General features: G+C 41.5%; 1 protein-coding gene across 5 annotated transcripts in view; it reads left to right on the plus strand.

Annotated features, from left to right (window-relative positions):
* Nucleotides 1–21,695, plus strand: part of wsb1 (WD repeat and SOCS box containing 1) — a 50,275-nt gene extending 28,580 nt beyond the window's left edge. For 2 of the 5 annotated variants that reach the window (XM_077722129.1, XM_077722130.1), the window contains exons 8-9: nucleotides 14,231–14,338; nucleotides 21,296–21,695. In XM_077722129.1, coding sequence (XP_077578255.1) covers nucleotides 14,231–14,338; nucleotides 21,296–21,458 — 271 coding nt within the window. In that variant the 3' untranslated portion in view covers nucleotides 21,459–21,695. Of the gene's footprint in view, nucleotides 2,202–5,158; nucleotides 5,349–14,230; nucleotides 14,339–21,295 lie in introns of those variants that run through there. The other 3 variants (XM_077722132.1, XM_077722131.1, XM_077722133.1) reach the window with 3 other exon arrangements.
* The last annotated feature ends 109 nt before the right edge of the window (nucleotides 21,696–21,804 follow it).

Raw genomic sequence — 21,804 nt, forward strand, 5'->3', positions numbered from 1 at the left:
CCCTTCTGTGAAATAAATTTGTGCAATTTCAATGTGCAATATATTAGAGTGCAATATTTTAGAAATCACCTAGCCGTAAGGCTGACAATAAAGGCTTTGGACTTTCTTTTTTTTATTGCTCTTAAAGCAAAATTGTCTCGAATCTCAAGATAAATATTTGCTCAAAATTTTACCCGTATCTCAAATTGCCCGTAGGTCGGGGCACTCGTATGTCGAGGTATTACTGTATATTAATATGGCGTATCAGGAAGCAATGTACCCAGACAGTGAAGCTGTCAGCGTCATACAGCGAAATCTACAGAATCTTGAACGTCCACTCTGGGGAAAATTTTACTTTTAAGTGTGTTTTATGTGAGTAAATGTGCCACATTGCATTTTGTACAGTATGTTATCGCTTAATATTAGGTTGACAGGTATGCTATTATTGCTACATACCATACTACATGTTTTCGCGCCTATACAAAAGTGCAATGGTACCTCGGCGTACGAGCAATTTGAGATACGAGTAAAAATTTGAGCAAATAAATATCTAAAGATACGAGACAAATTTTGAGCAAATAAATATCTAAAGGTATGAGACAAATTTTGAGCAAATATTTATCTTGAGATACCAGACTAATTTTGAGAAAATAGTTATTTTTAGATACGAGACAAATTTTGAGCAATATTTATCTTGAGATATGAAATACATTTTGATATATGAGCAGACAGTGGATGCGAAAGGCTGCTCATAAGAACACCATGGGCACTGTCTCTCCCTGCAACTCCCTCGTGTAATGTCTACGAGTACTGTGCGAATGGCGTATACAGTGTTCCCTCGCTTATCGCGGTTAATGGGGACCGGGACCACCCGCGATAAGTGCATTTCTGCGAAGTAGGGATTCCCCTTCAAAAATGCTTAATTTGAATTTAATTCCAAATTATTTTTTTTCTACCCCCTGTATACAGTACACCATAAAGAATACGGGTAGAGGGAGTGAAATTCATGTTGTAACAAAAAAAACTGTAAAATATGTTGTTCCAATGTAATAATTGTATTTTTTTCCAAAAAAAATCTGCGAAGCTCTGAGTCCGCGATAGCTGAACCGCGAATTAGCGGGGGAACACTGTATACTACTTCTCGTGGCCAAGTGGTTGTGCATTATTCTATTGTGAGGACATTGTATATCATTTTTGGAATGTTTTGAAGGGAATACAAAAGCAATTTGAAAGTCCGACTAGAGGTGGGGCAAATAAAAAGATGGCAAAGTTTAAAACAAAATTAGAATTATGTTTAGTGTAAGGTTCGATTAAGCTTATTTTTGAGTGTGCCTGCATTGTAATCCAAGTTAATATAAATGTGTTTATGTTCTGTACGAGTGCGTTGCCGTTCAAAGTCTCTCCCCCCTCTTTCTGTCACTCCTTTCTGCGAAATCCGTCTAATTTTACGTCGTTAATGTATACCAGACATGCCCGCGGTAATTTAAAAACAATTACAAAAAAATCAAAAAGCTGGATGAATTTACCGTATTTAGCCGCATATAAGCCGCTTTTGTCAGACAAAAAAATGAGGAATAAATCGAGGGTGTGGCATATTTGCGCATAAAAACGACACGCATGAAACTGCAAGTTGCCAATGGCATTAAACAATGACGTCATGACGCAATGGTGATGTATTGTCATGACGTAAGATAAATATTAATTTATAATAAAAGGCTAAAAAATGAATGAAATACAAGAAAAAAACGTACGTATCTTGCATAAAATTTGAAAAACTCATTCCACCTGCTTGAGGCACGGTCTATAACTAGTTAAATGCCCTCTGACTGGCCAGACACCAGTTGCCTAGGTTTTGAAATAAAACAAAATTCCACCTTGAGTTTTGTTTTTGTTTTATATATTGTTCGAAAGTGACAACTATTGGAGTAATATGTACCGTTGAAAGAATTGAGATATTTTGACTTTTGAAGCAATATGGCTGCCACGACAACTTAAACTTCTGGCAGACATTAACTTGCTTGTGATATTGACCATAATAATGTGCTTTTGATTCATACACTATCTCAGAAATACCTCGTGTGATGATTTTGCTCAAGATTTTGCCTTCAAAGTATCATCTACTCCCTCTGAAAAACATTAATATGGAGATGAAAATTGGGTATCGGGGCGGTTTACACAGGAGCGATTTTCTAATTCAACAATTTTTAGGCAAATTTAAGGGTGCGGGTGGCTTATATGCGAAAACATTTGGTACTCATATATTTGTTTATCTCTACTATGTCTTGATTGTGTCTGCTTGTTTTTTGTTGTGTACATAAGAGAGGGTTCCTCCCCATGTTGAGCGACTAAAAAAACAGATGCAACATAGCACATATTTACTGATGATATAGGGCACAATTAAAAGTAAAGCTTTCTCCAACGTGGACGGGGTTCCCATCAGTATGCACTAAATTAATGATTTTGTAGATGTTGCTGTATGACGCTGACAGCTTCACTGTCTGGGTACATTGCTTACTGACGTACAATATATTTACTGTTACACATTTTCTTATCCGGTTCTCCTTAGCGTTGGTCCGTAACTACCTCATGTTGCAACAGCGCCCCCTTTCTATTTGGTGGTCGAGTGGTGGCATTGTAGTTTAAACTTGTCGAATTTTTATCCAAATTTATTTATTATTATTGTTGGCAAAAATAATTTCACGATCATCATTGTTATCGTTTTATCGCCCAGCTCTAGTGGAGGTCGCAAAGTGGTGCAGGACCCACAATACTTATAAAGTCTCTAGACAGCAATGTTGGACCGTCAGGGCCTTCTCTGCTGGCCTAAGAAATATTTGAATCACAGAAAAATGTTAATTATATTTTGTCCATGAATACTAGTTCAAAATTGTCTGTATACTTCCTTTCATTGCCTGGTTGCACTGCTTCCAGATGTGTGTTTTCAAATTGAAGCATTTAACCAATCACATTTCAGATGTTATTTGTTGCCAGGGTCAGAAATCTGCATGGGGGGCTTCGCAATCACTTCTGCAGTCTCTGGTGCATAAAACAAACCTCGATAAAACTTGCTTTAACCAATCAGATTTTGAGTTGGCGACAACATGGCCTTCTCGGAGGCGTAGTGATACGCCATCGCTTAGACAAGCTATGATTGGCTATACTGGATTTGCAAATTTGATACGAAACACCAAAGTACTGCCGAACACTTACAAGCAATGGTGCTCTCCAAAACTTTTGGGGAAACCCGTGTGGAGTTACAGTTCAGTGAGCAAGTGCGCAGGGATACGGAGCGCCACGACAAAAGTAAAGAAAGATAGGGAAATCTTTAAAAGTTTGATAGACTTTTGTTAGATTTTTGAGCAGGCAGGAACTTTCATTTCGGGGACAGGATGAAAGCGCCGCATCCCCAAACAAAGGAAAATATGTGGAACTTCTTTTTGTCATTGCTGAGAGAAACACGGTTTTACATTACCACCTGTTCACTAATTAAGTGTTTAGTGGCATGCCGGGCAAAATACAAAACGACCTGATCACCGCTATTGCTGAAGTGATGGAAGAAGAGTTGACAGATCTGAAAATACAACTTCAGGAGCAGGTTAAGAAAGAGTGAAATCAATTTAATAGGAAATAGGTTTATTACCGGATTGCAAGATGGTTGGAGAACGCTTAAACAGCTGTGAACCGCTCAGTCTGTCATCCTCGCAATTCTCTCTGAATGAACAGTGGGTCAGTCTATATATAGGAAAACGGGATAGTATGGTTTCTATGACAACGACCAAACTCCTTGGCAAAGTGTGATTATTAATAGACAGGTCTCCACGACAATGACCAAACTTTGGGCAAAGTCTGATTAATCAGTGACAAGTCTTCATGGCAACGACCAAACTTTGGGCGAAGTCCGGGTAATCAGTGTCAAGTCTCCATGACAACCACCAAACTCAGGGCAAGTTTCTTATGACAACGATGTTTCTATACTTAGAAAAACTGATACAATATGAACAAACAATTGCCAAGCGACGTTGTAATTTTATCTTAATGTTATCTTAATATTCCCTCCTGTTATAAGAATTAAAACATTGGAACTTTTTTTGGCAGTGATGCTACTTTTGAACAAAATTCTTCACAAATGATTTCGAACTGGAGTTTAGACCGGAAGGGGGCAAAAATCCTTCACGCAGCTGAAGGGAAATTGCTCCCTTGATCTCCCGCTGGGGACGATCGCCTCATGGTCTGGTGTCTAAGAACAGGAAAGACATTAATCAGTGTCAGACAGTAACGCAACATCAGGGTCCGATTAGATTGTTGCAAGTGTATACAAGTTAGCATTAGCTGGCTTTCAACATTAATGGTACGTTCAATTGTGGCATTAATGATACATTTGATCAAAGCTGAGAAGCAGGGTAAACAACAGGTTAGGATAATAAGCACGAAAGCAATAACAGTTACGAATGGTACTAGGGCTTTCAAAAGAGTCTGTGTCCATGAGCCTGAGAGGAACCAGTCAAGCCATCCTCGTTTTGGAACCGGATATCCAGTCACAGCCCTCCGCATGTTCCTCATAGCCTGCAGGGCATCATGTACCGATCAGAAGGCGCAGCACGAGTGTCCCACCACGGCACACACCTCCTCGCTGGGCGGCCCTGGACAATCATCTGGGCCATGGCGGCTACGTGGGCCTCTCGGCCTTGCCACAGCTGGACAGATGCGTCGACACAGGCCGGGAACATGCAGTCAATGGTCTCCAGATTCAGGGCTTTCCTCGCCGCTCTCACCCAGGGGAACAGAGCCATAAGGATTTTGGATGAGATTGACCAGTGTTTGTGTGAGGGGCACATCCGAGCCCCACACTGGATTATGGTCGTGAGCTCCGATACTCGTTCATCAGCTTTGACGGTGGTGCCAAACTTGGTGAAGTCAGCGGTCAAAATCCCACGGTTAGGTCCGTCCCCACGTGGAGATGACCAGCACTTTCTTTTTATCACCTTGACAAGTACCAGGTCGCCTGGGGACAGGACCTCCTGTGTGGGAGACTGAGAAGATGTCTGCAAATCATTTGCATTTATCACAGTTCTTTCTTGGAACATTTTGCATAACTACTGAGTGAAAGAATCTGTTTTTCCTGTCCCCTCCACCACCAGTCTGAGTCTTACTGTTCCATTGTTTTTTTCAACACGTCTAGCACGTTGGGGCGGCAGGCGCAATCATACCTCAGGTCGATTCCAAGATGCTGTCCCATAGCTTGGATCATGCTGTACATGCCATCCTGGTTCAGCTCAATGAAATTCATGTTCAGAGCCTTGATGGGATATGTCCCTGTCTGCCTTGTTCCGCGCTTGGGTTGTTCATTGCCTTGAGAGTTGTCTTTAGCAGGTGAGACAGTTTCTGCAAATTACTATTATTATTTTTTAAAGTGGGTTTGGTGACCTCTGGGAACATGCATGGTTTGTTGTAACAGGCTGATTCACCCCCCCCCCCCCCCCCCATTGAGACATAGATCCTTCCATGGCTCAATTTGGCAATTACAGTGAACCCTCGCTTATCGCGGTTAATGGGGACCGGGACACCCCCGCAGAAGGGCGAAACCGCGAAGTAGCCGGGCGCCATTAAAAAAAAAAAAAAAAAAAAAAAAACGCTTATAGAAACGTATAACACGTGACCAAAACCACCACTAGGCTAATATGCTGTTCATTCAGGTGTTTTATTCCACATTAGAATGTGGGTGTTATGTCACTGCAAATGTAATAAATGTAAACTTTTATTCAGAAAACTCAGAATTCAAAAATTCAAAAAAATTCAATTCAAAAACATCATACAGTCAGGATGGATCTTCTGCAGTTCTTTGGCGGCGCATAAAAAACATTGTTATGGGGAGTTGGGAACGTGTTTTTTTTTTTTTTTTTGTCGGTGAGGATGTGCTGGTAAACAGCCATGACCTCATCGATGCGATTGCTGAACTCGACTGCCCTCACCATGTTATTGTCCATGTCTTTGGCCTTTCTTTGGAGGTCTTTGGCAGTATTAAAGAGGTCCTGCAAATTATGCAAAGTAAGGCCACTTTTGTCAGCTTTGTGACCCTCCTCGTCGGCAGCAGGCTCCTCTTCCTCCTCACTCGCCGACTTGGTCATCTCCTGCAGGTCCTCCTCCGTCAGTGGGGCTGGCTGACAGTCGATGAGATTTGTAATCTCATCAGCCGTCATGTCCGAGAAGCCTTCAGTCTGCACCAACCGAGCCAGCCTGACAGCCTTATCGACGGCAGACTGATGGATCTCGGTAGGGGTGAAACCCGCATAGTCCTGGGTGATTTGGTTTGGCCACAATTTCCTCCAACTGGAGATGAGGGTCTGTTCTTTCATGCCCTGTAGGGCATTCCGAATGTTGGTCAGACACGTGGCTATATTGTAGTCCTTCCAGTAGGACTTCATGCTGAAGGTCTCGTCGGGCTCTTCAATGGAGGAGGTGAGACCCTCCATTGTCGCCTTGGTGTAGAGGGCTTTGAAGGCCCTGATAACCCCCTGATCCATTGGCTGGATGAGGGAAGTGGTGTTGGGGGGAAGGAACTCCACCTGCACCCCCTCATGGTGCATATCAGCTGCATGTCCTCCTGCACAGTCCATGAGCAGAACCACTTTGAAGGGCAGTCCCTTTTCGGCCAGGTAAAGCTTCACTTGTGGTATGAAAGCGTTATAGAACCAATCATGTGTGAGGGCCTTGGTGATCCATGCCTTTTTATTTGACATCCAGTACACTGGCAGTAAGGCTTTGTTCTTGTTTTTCAATGCCCGAGGATTCAGTGACTTGTTGATAAGGCCGGGTTTCAGCATGAATCCTGCTGCATTGCCACACAAGAGCAGAGTCACTCGATCCTTGTGGGCTTTGAAACCCGTCTTTTGAAGTTCGTCCTTGAAAAAAAAGGTCCGGGACGGCATCTTCTTCCAGAAGAGTCCTGTCTCATCCATATTGAAGACTTGCTCCGGGACATAGCCATTTTCTTCAATCATTTCCGGAAACACATCCTCAACATAGCGCTTCGCTGCTGCTTTGTCTGCAGATGCTGGTTCTCCATGCAGCGACACATTTCTTAGCCCGACTCGCCGCTTAAACCTCTCAAGCCAGCCCTTGCTGGCATTGAAAACCGGCAGTGGGCTAGTCTGGCTTGAGGCACTAGGCAGAGGATCAACTTTGCCGACGTCGTCTTCTTCTTCCTCGTCCAGAACGCTGACGTCGTCGTCACCACTCTCAAGCACCATGGCGTCGAACAAAGTTTTGGCCTTGCTTCGGATTAAGTTTCCGTCCAGGCTGATTTGCTTCGCCCTCCAATCACGGATCCAAATAACCAGTGCATCTTCCATTCGCACCATGATCTTGTTCTGGGTGTTCACAACCCTTTTGGCATCTTTCGTGAAAGATGTTGCAGCAGTTCTGCGGATGTTCTCCTCCTCCTTCTTTATGTATCGCACCGTGGATTCATTCAGTCCGCAATGTCGAGCTACGCTAGCGTAGCTACTTCCTGCTTTCAGCCTTTCCAATAAACTCACTTTTTCGGCGATTGTCAACATCTTCCGCTTTTTCTTCGGCTCACTAGAAGCACCAAGGGATGAAGAGCGTTTGGGAGGCATCACGAAAGACTTCACAAAACTTTTGAGCTTAACTTGGCGAGAAGCGTCCCGTACAGCACGAGATAAGCGTGGACTGAGAATGGGCATCGGGCGAAGCTTGGGTTTCCGTGGTGAATGGGCCAATGGGGAGTCGAGTACATTCAGATGGCCAATCAGCTTGCGTTTATGCCCGTGATGCGCAAGTGAAGCGCCGTGATGCGCAAGTGAAACGCCGTGATGCGAAAGTGACGCGGCCGTGATCCCCCATGATGCTTTGCGCATACGTGCATTTTTTGTTTTAAAATTTATAAAATGATGAAATTACTAATTCTAATTGAATATTTTGTTTCCACACCATGTAGGACGATGTAATTTAGAATTTAAATTTAATATCTTTATTTATTTTTTTATCTTTATTTTATTTTTTTTTCCTGAAAAAAATCCGCGAAGCTCTGCAGGCAGCGATAAGTGGAACGCGAAGTAGCGAGGGCTCACTGTACTTCAAACAATCGTGGGATGCATGGTTTGTTTGCATAGAAGTTGTTCTTGTGTTGCGTGGCTCCTTCTGTTTCCCATTGTAGTTTCTCTTTTTCTGGTCGTTTATTTTAACGCTTTGTAAGAAGGTTTAGTCTCAATTGAAACGCTTTCACCTTTTTTTGCATATGGAGACAATAAAACCAATATAAAAGAGTTCCCTATTGTTTTATGGCATTGCTTCCTAAGCAATTATCTGTCTAATAAATATTGGAGTGGTTGCCGTTTCGTTTTATTACGTCAGAGAGTTTATCTCACCTGTCTTCTCAAACGTTTCAACTGAGAGAACCTTCTTACAGCGCTAAAGGTGGATCCACATCCCCCTCTCGGCTATTTTCAAGTCTGTTGATTGGTGCATGTGGGACGTTCCCACTTTAAGGCACCACCTAGCACCACCGTTAGTCCGTTGAGAAGCAGTCTCCCTATGCTAACCCAAATTCAATGCATTTCCTTAAAGACTTTTCTTTTTTATACTTTTTCAATTATATCAAAATTCATTTTTGCAGAGCAGATTATTTGTTCCTCCAAGTCAAGTTTGACATTTGGAGCTGCTGTATCAAAAGTTTTCATTTGACTATATATTTTTCCCACAATTTGTCACCACCATCCCTTAAAAAGGGCTTATTGGCGATTTCATGAATCGATTTCAAATTTTTAAATCCTTTTCCACCTTGATATCTAACCGATTGATTATATTCTGGTGGCCAGCCAATCAAAAACACAAGAAGACAGACAACCATTCACGCACACACTGATAATCAGACATCAGTGGTCTGCAAATTTGCTGTCCCATCACCAATAATCATTCCCAAAGGAAATAGGTCAACATAATTTGGTTGACATCAATTGTTTGATGCTTATGCAATCCGTAATATCATTAATATTCTAATAGTCATTAATATGACCCACGCCAAAGTATATTTCACCGGCTCAGGACAAACCAGAGAAACCATGCCTATCCGAAGTCAATTATTTTATCTAAACCAGCCAGGTACAATTTGGGTGCCATTATCACTATAAATCAATGTCTCTTTGGAATTCCATATTGTGCACTGTCTTTGTTTCTTTTTTTTCATTCTCTCTGTCAAAATCTCTCTCGGTCTCTATGTCACACCTTCAGCTGCTTTTCCTACACTTTCTTTTCTATTTACTTGCAATAATCTTTTCTTCATGCTTACAAAACTTCGATTAACTTACCAAAATCTTTTCTATTCACTTACCAAAATCTTTTCTATTCACTTACCAAAATCTTTTCTATTCACTTACCAAAATCTTTTCTATTCACTTACCAAAAATATTTTCTTCAACAATTCCCTACTACGTTCATCAAACCGTCCACATCCTTCCTATTGGGACTGAAACCATGCCTCTCCACCCATCGCGGCAGACACGGGCTACCTGGTGGATGAGACGAGAGACGCGAGTAATGCAGCACAGCTCTCACTGCTTCTGCGCTATGTCACGAGCAAAGGTGTCAAGGTGCGGTTCGTCAGATTTGAAAATGTTACCAGTGGGAAGCAAGCCGATGACATTGCGGGTCTTATCATTCAATTTTTTTGTGGAAAATGAATGTCTGGGTAAAGTTGTGGCACAGTGTTCTGACGGTGGAGCAGTCATGTCTTCTGGATTAAATGGAGTGCAGGCTAAAGTTAAGCAGAGAGCACTTTTAGCTTTATTCATATAGTGCATTGGCTCAATTTAGTACTGACTCAAAGTTTAAAGAATATAAGATATTTTTGTCTTTGCTGATTTTTTTTTCGTAATCACCTCAACCCACACAGCAGCTGGACGAAATCTGCCAGTGGCGTCTGCCTCTTGTGGCACTAACACGGTAGCAGTACACATCCAGAGTGGTCAATACAGTATTTGAGAAGAAAACTGCTCTAAAGGAACTGTTTCGTCACATCCTGGAGCATTATGATAAGTACCATGAGGAGTCTGTGTGGTGTGCTGATGGATTTAAAGCACGTCTGGATGGTTTTGTACCGTGTCTCTGCGTTAAGATGGAGAAGGCTGCATGTGGGAAAGTGTTCTGGTATTCCCGAAACTTCTGCGGGTGGATGAGGTATATAAACATCAGTCTTTCGTGTTCTTGAAATCTGGTCTGCGTCTGGCAAATAATATTGTCCAGAATCCTGTCGTGGAGTAGGTGGTAGTTTGCGCGAGAATTTTGCGCTCGACTTCTTCGTGCGCTCCACTTCTTCGTGCGCTCGACTTCTTCGTGCGCTTGGAACACCCTCACTGCGTTCAGTGCCCTCATATCGGTTCCTCTCGCGCTCAACCGTGTCACAAAACTCTGTTACTCTTGCAAGACAAAACTGTACATCCAGGTTGTTGTTCTGTGGTATTGAAAAAAGCACGCCTGAATTCTCAAAAATGACATTAAGTGTGTGAAGCAAAAGAAAACATTCAAAATCATCCAGATGTGCTTTAAATCATCAACACAATGCACAGACTCATTCACCATTACTGAGAGAACAGTACTTTTATTTCCCTTCTGATCTCTTCCTCAATCACTTCAGCAACAGCAGGGATCAGGTTATTTTGGGTTTGCCCGATGTTCAAACTCAACACTTTATTAGTGGACAGGTGGTAATGTAAATCCGTGTTTCTATCAGCAATGAGAGAAAGAAGTTCCACATGATGTCCTTTGTTTTGGAATGCAGCACTTTCATCGTGTCACCAAAATGAAAGTTTACACAGTCTATCAAACTTTTCAAGATTTCCCTATTTTTCTTTACGTTTTCGTTGTGGCGCTCCGTTTCCCTGCGCACCTGCTCGCTGAAGTGTCCGGCAGTGCTTTGGTATCTCGTTGCTGCTTTGGTTAAACAAGTCCAATTTGCAAATCCAGTTTCGCTCCAAACACCATGTCGTTCGTTGGCAAATAACGAGCACTCCCAGCCATACAATCTTCACTGTTCCTCGGAGACCGTGTGCCAGGGGTAGCGCTGGTAGTTAGCGAACTGGCGGACAAACCCTTTGTAACAGACTTGCTAGCTTTTGAGTTGACCGCCCTTTCTTAATGATGTCATTTTTTTTCTGGAAAAGTCCGTCTGGCAAATGGCTTTGTCAGCAAATCTGCAACCAAATCCATTTGTTTTCCTCCGTCTAGCATTGTGGGTGTAGTTTGTGAGTTCTGGCTCGCTCACTCCGGCTTTGGCCCGCCTACTCACTAGCCAATCATAGTTGGTAAAAGCGATGACGTATCCCTACGGGTGCGAGAAGGCAATGACGTATCCCTACGCCTGCAAGAAGGCCTTGGTGTCACCAAATTGAATTCTGATTGGTTAAAGCAACAGTCTTATCAACGCTTGTTTAATGCAGCAAAACCTGCAGAACTGATTGTGAAGGCCTTAAGGCCGATTTCTGACACTGGCAACAAATAATGGCTGAAATGTGATTGGTTAAATGCTTCAATTTGAAAACACATCTGGAAGCAGTGCAACCAGGGGGAAAGCAATGAAAGGAAGCATACAGACAATTTTGAACTATTTGATAAGTATTCATGGACAAAATATAATTAACATCATTCTGTGATTCAAATATTTCTTAGGACAGCAGAGGAGGCCCTGATGGTCCACCATTGCTGTCCAGAGACTTTATAAGTATTGTGGGTCCTGCACCACTTTGCGACTTCCACTAGAGCTGGGTCGATAAAACGATAACGATGATGATCGTGAAATAATTTTTGTCAACAATAATGATAAAAATTTTGATAAAAAATCGACAAGTTTAAACTACAGATTTATGCCTGCAGAGAAAGCCCTGACAGCAAACCATTGGTCTCTATTAATGAAAAATCCATGTCAGGAAACCACTCCTGGAACAAATTCATTTTGTAAATTGAGGTACAGTGGTATCTCGACATATGATCTTAATATGTTCCGGGACTGATCGTATGTCGAGCTATTTGTAACTCGAGCGAACATTTCCCATTGAAATGAACTAAAACCAAATGAAATTGTTCCAACCCTCTGAAAAAACACCAAAAACAGGATATTGGATTGGAAAAACATTTTTATTCGTTCTAATTTGCCATATATTGAGAAAGTAATAAATAACGAGTGGTTTAATACACTAAAATGTGTTTAATAGAACTCTAAAATTAGACGCGTAGGATACACACGGGCATACACATTCGTAGAAGCTGGAGGGGGGACTTTATCTATGGCAACTCACTCGAACAAACATTTAAATTAACTTGGATAAAGATATACAGAGACAACATTTAATGTAACTTCACACAAAGCTGAATTCTAATTTTGTTTGAATCTTTTTTACCTTAGTTCTACGGCTTGACCCCATCCGGACGTTCAGCCGAGTCTTCAAAACGAACGCATCAAGAGTTGTTTGTTTTTGCCTGCCTTTAAAAATATTTCAAAAATGATGGGCACAAATGTCATCACATTACGATAACGCACGACCACTTGCCAGCTTGGCAGGGTGCCACTTTTCTACAATCCTCACTCTCATATTTTTCAATTACTTTGCGCTTCATGTTTATTGTTAACGGTCGCCCTTTCTTTGCAAAACTCTGCCGATCCATTGTTGTTTACGTTGTATGTAAATGTAAAGTATGCATTGACCAACGTGCAAAAAAACGGGGGGAGGGGTGCAAAGCTCCGCCCCGTGCTCGTAGGTATAATTTATACACGAATGAGATGCGGCAAGACCGTGCCATGGCAACCTGGCTTGGTCGCATCTCGAAATTTCGATCGTGTCTAGGGGGAATTATTCGATCGAAATTTTCATCGTATCTCGAGCATGTCGTAGGTAGAGCTGATCGTAGGTCGAGGTATCACTATATAGCTATGATTGTCGTTTGTCATTTTTATCAGGAAACAGGAAGTCGACGCAAATGACTTACTTTCATTAACTGTGCGAAATGATGTGTCGAGCTTGGGCCGCCACATTAACATCTGTGGTCTAGAGTGAGCAGAGAGAAATGTATCAACAATGCTTTTGTATGCATCTTGTACTTTTTGTGCCTTTTGGTGTTCATGCAATGAGGAATGTGTTTCTGTCGTTTGTTAGTGTCATGATTCTTTAATAGTTCTGAAATGCACAGATCAGTCACACTGTGCCTTAGGCCAAGTATGTCAGATGGGTATGACTACATAGTTTTATTTATCAAACTCACTGCTGGCTCACTCCACACTGAAACTTGTTTTGGATAAGAGCAAGGGGAATTATCAGAAATAATGTATGCGGTGAAAGATGTATTGTTTTGTTTCCCATTAGGACATTTTGGCTGACCGTTTGATTCATGTGAGTGATTTATTGTCATTATTGTAAATAATCTAGTTAGTAAAATGAGACACAAATATGTTGCATCATAATTATTGAATGTTGGCTGAAAAGATAACGGGTACATTCAGAAAGAAGCAACCATAATTCTGGATTTAATACGAGATATTACTGATTGTTATAATTAGAACTGTTTTATAAAATATATGTTAGCATTAGATTCAGCTCCTAGTGTGGCCATTTCAAAATTCAGAATGTCCTTATTAACTTTTGACCCTCACGAGGGTTGTGGGGGCAGGGGATTAGGGGGTGCTCCTGGAGCCTATTCCAGCTGCTTTAGAGCACGAGGCAGGGGTGGCCAGCCAATTGCAGGGCACAGGGAGACAAACAACCATTCATGCTCACACTCATATCTAGGGGCAATTTACAGTATCCAATCAGCCTACCATTAGATTAGATAACTTTATTCATTCCGTATTTTTCCGAAATGTCTGTCGAATGTGGGAGGGAACAGGAGTACCCGGAGAAAAGCCACACCGGCTCGGGAGAACATGCAAACTCCACACCGATAAACTGACCTGAATTTGAACCCAGGACCCCCACTGTGAGGCCGATGCGCTAACCACTCATCCGCAGGGCTGTCCATCCTTAATAACTTTAGCTATATAATAAGTAAAGCTGCAGTTAAAATAATATTCTTGGAGAAGATTAACAATGGTGTTAAAAAAGAATAATATAAAACAATAATCACAGTTGTCATCGAGTGTGTTGCTTGGCAGCGTATTCAAGCAGCTAACTAGTTAATTGCAGCTTGTTATCTTGAATGCTCATATGTAAAAACCACTGTAAAAAAAATGTTTTTTTCCTCTCCCTAGACTGCTTCGTTTCTGGAGTATTGAGGAAAGAGCTCCGCAGGCCATCGCCTCACTGTCTAATGGCCTTTGCTGTGCCTTTTCTCCTGAAGGCAGTGTCCTTGCTGCTGGGTAGGATTATGATATTTTCAAGAGTGGTAGCACTTGCTTTTTACGCGCTAGATGAAGTTTAGTGATGAAGTGTGATGAAAATGCATGGCCAGAGCCAAAAATGCCAAAAACCCAATCGCCTTAAAATACTTTTTCTTAAAACATGCTACAAGGAATAAACCATTCAAGATATGATAAAGATATTAATTTAACATTGGAAATTCAACTAGACAAATTATTAATTGTTAAAACTAGCTGACAGCTGATTTAATTTGAACAAGTACCACATTTTTTTGGTCACGAATGAGTGTCTTCATTTATTTGATGTACAGTAATACCTTGAGATACGAGCTTAATGCATTCCGGGACAGAGCTCATTTGTCGATTTACATGTATCTCAACTCCTCCCATAGAAATGAACTAAATACAAATCAATTAGTTCCCGCCCTCTGAAAAAGACACCAAAAACAGGATATTTGAAAAACATTTTTATGTGTTGTAATTTGCATTCTACTGACAGAGTAACTAATAACTATCTAGTGGTTATGATTTTGAATACTAATAAGAGACATTATTCAGTACAATGTGGAGTGTGGTAGGTGAGAGAGAGAGACCTTTAGCATGGCAACGCGCTCTTAACATAACATAACAAATTTAAATTAACTTGGATTACGATACATACACTCAAAAATAAATTTAATCTAACCTTACACTAAACTTAATTCTAATTTAGTTTTATTTTTTTTAACCTTATTTCTGTCTTACCTTTCTTTAGGCTCTTTTTTTCCTCGCCTCCTTGCCTTTCAACCATTTTTAAAAGGAACCTACCGAGTTTACTTTTGTCTTCCCTTCAAAATATTTTCCAAAAATGATAGGATAACGCACGACCACGTGCCAACTTGTCCAGGTGCCTCTTTTTTATAAAATCATAAAACTCTTGCCACTTCGCTAACATCACTTTTATTTCCTTTGTAGCGAGGTGGTCCCCTCCTCCTCGCGACTAAGCTCCCGCAACGCTTCACACATTGTTTGAAGATATCTTAACACGAAGGAGTTGCAGTGAGAAAGACAGTGCCGTGCTGTTCCCATAAGCACCCTGTCGTGTCTCAGCCACTTGGCTGTCTTGTATGCTCGTATCTCACAAATTGTCTCGTATCTCAAGGCAAATATTTGCGCAGAACTTTACTCATTTACTCTCAATTTCCTCGTCTGTCGGGGCACTCCTATGTCAAGGTATTGCTGCACCCAGTTTCCCCGGGCCTTCATATGACATGGATGGTTCAAGTGTAACATTGTCTGGTATTAATTTAGGATTTTTTTAGTGATGAAATTGCATCCGCAATAGTGGTACATTGCTAAACCTACAGTTGTGTTCAAAAGTTTACATACATTTGTGAAGAAAAATGTCATGGGTGTCATGAGTTTCCAGTTATTTCTACAACTCTGATTTTTCTCTGATAGAGTGATTGGAACAGATACTTCTTTGTCACAAAAATATTTTATGAAGTTTGGTTCTTTTATGACTTTATAATGGGTGAACAGGAAAAAAAAGGGATCAAATCTGCTAGGTCAAAAATATACAGGAGGCAGTGCTAATATTTGGTAACTTGTCCCTTGGGCCATTTTCACTTCAATTAAGCGCTTTTGGTAGCCATCCACAAGCTTCTGGCAAGCTTAAGGTTGAATCTTTGACCACTCCTCTTGAAAGACTTGGTGCAGTTCAGTTAAATTTAATGGCTTTCTGACGTGAACTTGTTTCTTCAGCATTGCCCACGAGTTCTCAATGGGGTTTAAGACAGGACTTTGAGAAGGCCATTCGAAAACCTTAATTGAAGCCTGATTTAGCCATTCCATTACCACTTTTAATGTGTGTTTGGGGTCATTTGCCTATTCGGGCTGATGACTTTAGGTTACCTTAAAGAATTTGAAGGTAATCATCCTCCTTCTTCATTATCCCATTTACTCTCCGTCAAGAACCAGTTCCATTGGTAGCAAAACAGCCCCACAGCACAATAATACCACCACCGTGCTTGACGGTAGGCATGGTATACTTGAGGTTAAAGGACTCACCTTTTCTCCTCCAAACATATTGCTGGGCATTGTGGCAAAACAGCTCAATTTTTAGTTTCGTCTGACCACAGAACCTTTCTCCAGAAGGTCTTATCTTTGTCATGTGATCAGCAGCAAACTTCAGTCGAGCCTTAAGGTGCCGCTTTCTGAGCAAGGACTTCCTTCTTGCACGGCAGCCTCTCTCAGTCCATGGAGATGCAAAACACGCTTGACTGTGGACACTGACACCGGTGTTCCAGCTGCTTCTAATTATTGGCAGATCTGCTTTTTGGTGATTCTCGGTTGAATCTTCACCCTTCTGACCATATACTTACAAACAATTGTTTAGACTGTTGCTCTTGGGACCTGCAGCTGCTTTGAAATAGCTCCAAGTGACTTTCCTGACTTGTTAAAGCCAAGGATTTGTTTTTGTAGATCCATGCTGAGTTCTTGATTTCCCCATTGTAGCGTTTGCGGGTGTTTGCATCCAATGAACCCAAGTTAAATGGGCTCAGAGAAGTCACCAGCCGTAGTCACTCATAATCACTCAGAACTTAACAAGCCACTCTTGGAGTAATTTTAGCTGGCCGTCCACTCTGGGGAAGGTTTGCTACTGTTCCCAGTTCTCTCCATTTGTTGATAACGACTCTCACATTGGAGCTGGAGCCCCAAAGCCTTGAAAATAGCTATATAACCTTTTCCAGACTGATAGATATCCATCACTTTTTTTCATTTCTGTGGATCGTGGCATGACACTCGGATCCTGTAGCCTACTTCACTTTGTCTGAAACTTTCTATCTAAGTGCTTTCTTGATTCAACGCGTAATCGTAATCAGGTGTGGGTGTGGCCTGGGATACTAACAGTTTTCTTACAATCGTGGTTCGTTACAGTTATTTTATGATTTAACAAATGCCGTCAATTACTTTTTCACAGCGGGCCAGACAAGTTTGTAATTTTTTCGGCCTTGGTAAATACAATCATCATCAAAATCATCACCATCAAAATGCAGTTTCTACTGCATTTTCTCTTTACTTGGATTGTCTCTGTCATTCGACCATTGGTCTGAAACCTGTGTGTGATAAATATGCAAAAAACACGGATACGTGTACATGTTTGTGTATGTGTGTATACGTGTGAATGTGTGTATACGTGTGAATGTGTGTATACGTTTGTGTGTGTGTGTACATATTTACATATTATATTATACATATACAGTGGGGAAAATAAGTATTTAGTCAACTACCATTTGCGCAAGTTCTACTTGAAAACATTAGAGAGGCCTGTAATTGTCAACATGGCTAAACCTCAACCATGAAAGACAATTTGGAAAAAAAAAAAAAAAATCACCGTTTGTTTTTAAAAGAATCTATTTCCAAATTACAGTGGAATGTATGTATTTGGTCACCTACAAACATGCAAGGTTCCTGGCTGTCAAAGAGGCCTAACTTCAAACGAGATATAAAGAGGTATCCACTCGTTACCTGTATTAATAGCATATTTTTTTAACTGAATATTGGTATATAAGACATCTGTCCACAACCTCTGTGTCTCACTTTCCAAACTCCACTATGGCCAAGACCAAGGAGCTGTCGAAGGACACCAGAGCCCAAATTGTAGACCTGCACCAGGCTGGGAAGTCTGTACCTGCAATAGATAAAACGTTTGTTGTAAAGAAATCAACTGTGGGACCAATTATTAGAAAATTGAATACTTACAAGACCACTGATAATCTACCTCGACCTGAGGCTCCATGCAAGATCTGACCATGTGGCGTCACAATGATAAGAACGGTGACCAAAATAATATAATAATCGGACATAGGCTTTGTCAACAACAAAGCCTAATTGTCATCATACCCAGAAACTGCATCTGACGAAATTGGTAGTGCTTCTCCACAAGGTGCGTTCTCTCGGAAAAAGACCCAAATAAGGGATAATTTCTGATTCGTAATTTGGCATTCTGCCGTTATGGTATCGTATTAACCCCAGCCCCCCGTACCCCCATGCTGAAGCCAGGGCACATCCAGGCCTGTCTGCAGTTCGCTAGAGAGCATTTGGATGATAGAAGAGGAACGGGAGAATACGTTATGGTCAGATGAAACCAAAATAGAAATGGTAACCTAGTAGAAACACAGCTTCTCATGTTTGGAGGAGAAAGAATATTGAATTGCATCAGAAGAACACCATACCCACTGTGAAACATGGGGTGGATACATCATGTTTTGAGGCTATTTTTCTGCAAAGGGACCAAGACGACCGATCTGTGTAAAGGAAAGAAATAATGGGGCCATGTCTCGAGAGATTTTGAGTGAAAATCTCCTTCCATCAGCAAACACATTGAAGATTAGACGTGGCTGGGTCTTTCAGCCTGACAGTGATCCTAAACACAGCCAGGGCAACAAAGGAGTGGCTTCGTAAGAAGCATGTCCTGGAGTGGCATAGCCATTCTCCAGATCTCAACCCCATAGAAAATCTGTGAAGGGAGTTGAAAGTCTGTGTTGCCCAACGACAGCCCCAAAACATCACTGCTCTAGAGAAGATCTGCATGGAGGAATGGTCCAAAATACCAGCAACAGTGTGTGAAAAGCTTGGGAAGAGTTGCAGAAAATGTCTGGTCTCTGTTATTACCAACAAAGGGTACATAATAAAGTATTGAGATGAACTTTTGGTAATGACCAAGTACTTATTTTCCACCATTTTTTGAAAATGAAACGATGTGATTTTCTTTTTTTTCTTCTTCCACATTCTTTCTCTCATGGTTGAGGTTTACCCATGTTGACAATTACAGGCCTCTAATCTTTTAGAGTAGGATCACTTGCACAATCGGTGGTTGACTAAGTATTTATTTGCCCTACTGTATACAGTGGTACCCTTACGTATGAACTTAATCCATTCTGGGACTGAGCTTCTATGTCGATCGAACGTTTCCCATTGAAATGAACTAAAAACATTAATTTGTTCCAACCCTCTGAAAAAACATCAAAAACAGGATATTGGATTGGAATTTGTATTTATTTATTCTAATTCGCCATGTTTTAACAAAGTAACACGTAACTAGTGGTTTAATAGTAATAAAATATGTTTATTAGAACTAAAATTAGACAGATTTCATGGAGGGGAAAGAAAGTTGCACAGAGAGGGCGGGGTGAGGGGGTTTGAGGATGTGGGGGTACTTTCCTCGACAACGCTCTCATTACCGAACAAGCAAATTTAAATTAACTTGGATTAATATATACAGACGCACTCAAACATACATTTAATGTAACTTTACAGAATAGTGAATTCTAATTTTGTTTTACATTTTATACCTTCTGGCCGGGTTAGCTGTTTGCCACACCCACCCTCAGGTTCGCTATCAATGGGCTGTTTGCTGTTAAATTCCTTTCAAAATGTTCCGAAAAACACATGATCACTTGGCAACGAGAAGTAGTCTTGTATTGACGATCGCTCTGCTGCTCACGGGAACATCGGGGACTGGCTCGCAGCTCCCCCCGCAGCATCCCGGTCGCAACCACTTTGAACGGGGCCTATGATGATAGCATTACAACGAGAGAGTTGCGACCGGAGATGTCGCAGGGAGGGAGCTGCGGGCCAGCGCCTACGACGTTCCCGCGAGCAGCAAACTAGAGGCAACATGATACTCCCCGTATTAGCGATAGCTCCGCTGTTCGTAAGTACATCAGGGGCGCCGGTTAAAGTCATCAGCCCAAAGATTGAGTCTTTTGGGCGCAGTTGGGTGTTTCCACTGGACAATGACCCCAAACACATCAAAGCTGGTAATGGAATGGCTAAATCAGGCTAGAATTAAGGTTTTCAAATGGCCTTCCCAAAGTCCTGACTCAAAGAACTTGTGGTCAACGCTGAAGAAACCATCAAAGGCCATCAAATTTAACTGAACTGCACGAATTCTGTCAAGATGAGTGGTCAATGATTCAATCATAAGCTTGCCAGAAGCTTGTGGATGGCTGGCAAAAGTGCCTAATTGAAGTGAAAATAGCCAAAGGGCATGATACCAAATATTAGCGCTGCTGTATGTATAACGGCACACAACTCTATTTTTCAAACTTTACCCCGTTGTGCCGTTCAATAAGAGGGTGCCGCTCTATTTTTCGACTAGCTGGTCAGAATTTTGAGAAGATGCGGTAAATTTTATGCATGAAAAGAGAAACCAGGTAACATATGCATATTTATTTAACAAAAGGCACAAATACAAGATGATTACTGGTAAGTAATTACAAATTGACTGGTGAAAATCAAGTGACACGTCGCGGTTGTAGCTGTCCTCGTCATTCACATCGCATCAGCGTCGAGTTTCTGACCTGAAACAATGGAACTGGCAATCATCCGAGCCGTTGAGAGCATTTGTCAGTCCGCATCACTTGAACGACTGGATGATTAGATCCTTCGGCAGCTCATCCCAAGCTTTGACAATCCATTCCAAACATTCATTAATGGTGGTTGCATGTTGCCGAATTTGGTGTAGCTCTTCTCGGCGTGCAACATCCAGTTCTCATAAAACTGTAGGACTTTTTCCTCGGATGGGGCGTTCCAGTAGCCTGTATGAATTTGGTGCAGCCATCTGGAATCACGGCCACATCAATCTGGAGCTTCTTCAATTGCTTCTTGGTGGCATCGATAATGTGACAATGTCCCAGGCAAGAAGGCGCTTGCCAAATATAGAAGAACCAATGATCTGTAAAACCTTTTTCACCGGCATGCCACTCTATTTTTCAACCTTTCCCCCGAAGTGCTGTTCAATTAGGAGGTGCCGCTCAAATGCCGCTCTTAGTAACAATAATATTGGTAATGTCATTTTGGCTTAAAAAGGATTTCAGACCAGAACACCTTGCATTTCTAGTCACTAATTCGGCCAACATAATCAAAGAAAGGTTAGTTGTTGAAACATATGTTTTCTTATGTCATTTCTAGGACTCGTGACGGCAGTATCCACTTTTGGGATTGTCCTCGTAGCACAGCAAGCTTGCAGCATTTGTGCAGGATGACTCTCAGGCGGGTAATGACCACACAGCAGGTGGAGTTTTTGACCATCTCCACTCCGCTCCGTGACTACCTGGCCTACAAAGTCATCTGATTTCTCCGAAGCATCTCCCGTTCGTTGCTTGTGCAGCCCACTGGTTAGCTGACAATGAATCACTTTGTCACTGTTTATTTTCAGAGAGCTTTTAATGATTTATGAAAGTTGCGGATGAAATTTCCATTTGAATTACACCATCTGAAATGTCCAGCACTTTGTCACACAGTAGGTTGTTATTTTGTATGTATGTATGTGTGTGTGTGTGTGTGTGTATGTATATGTATGTATATATATGTGTATGTGTGTGTGTGTGTGTGTGTGTGTGTATGTATATGTATGTATATATATGTGTATGTGTGTGTGTGTGTGTGTGTGTGTGTATGTATATGTATGTATATATATG

The sequence above is a fragment of the Stigmatopora nigra genome, chromosome 8, assembly GCF_051989575.1.
Source record: "Stigmatopora nigra isolate UIUO_SnigA chromosome 8, RoL_Snig_1.1, whole genome shotgun sequence".
NCBI lineage: Eukaryota > Metazoa > Chordata > Actinopteri > Syngnathiformes > Syngnathidae > Stigmatopora > Stigmatopora nigra.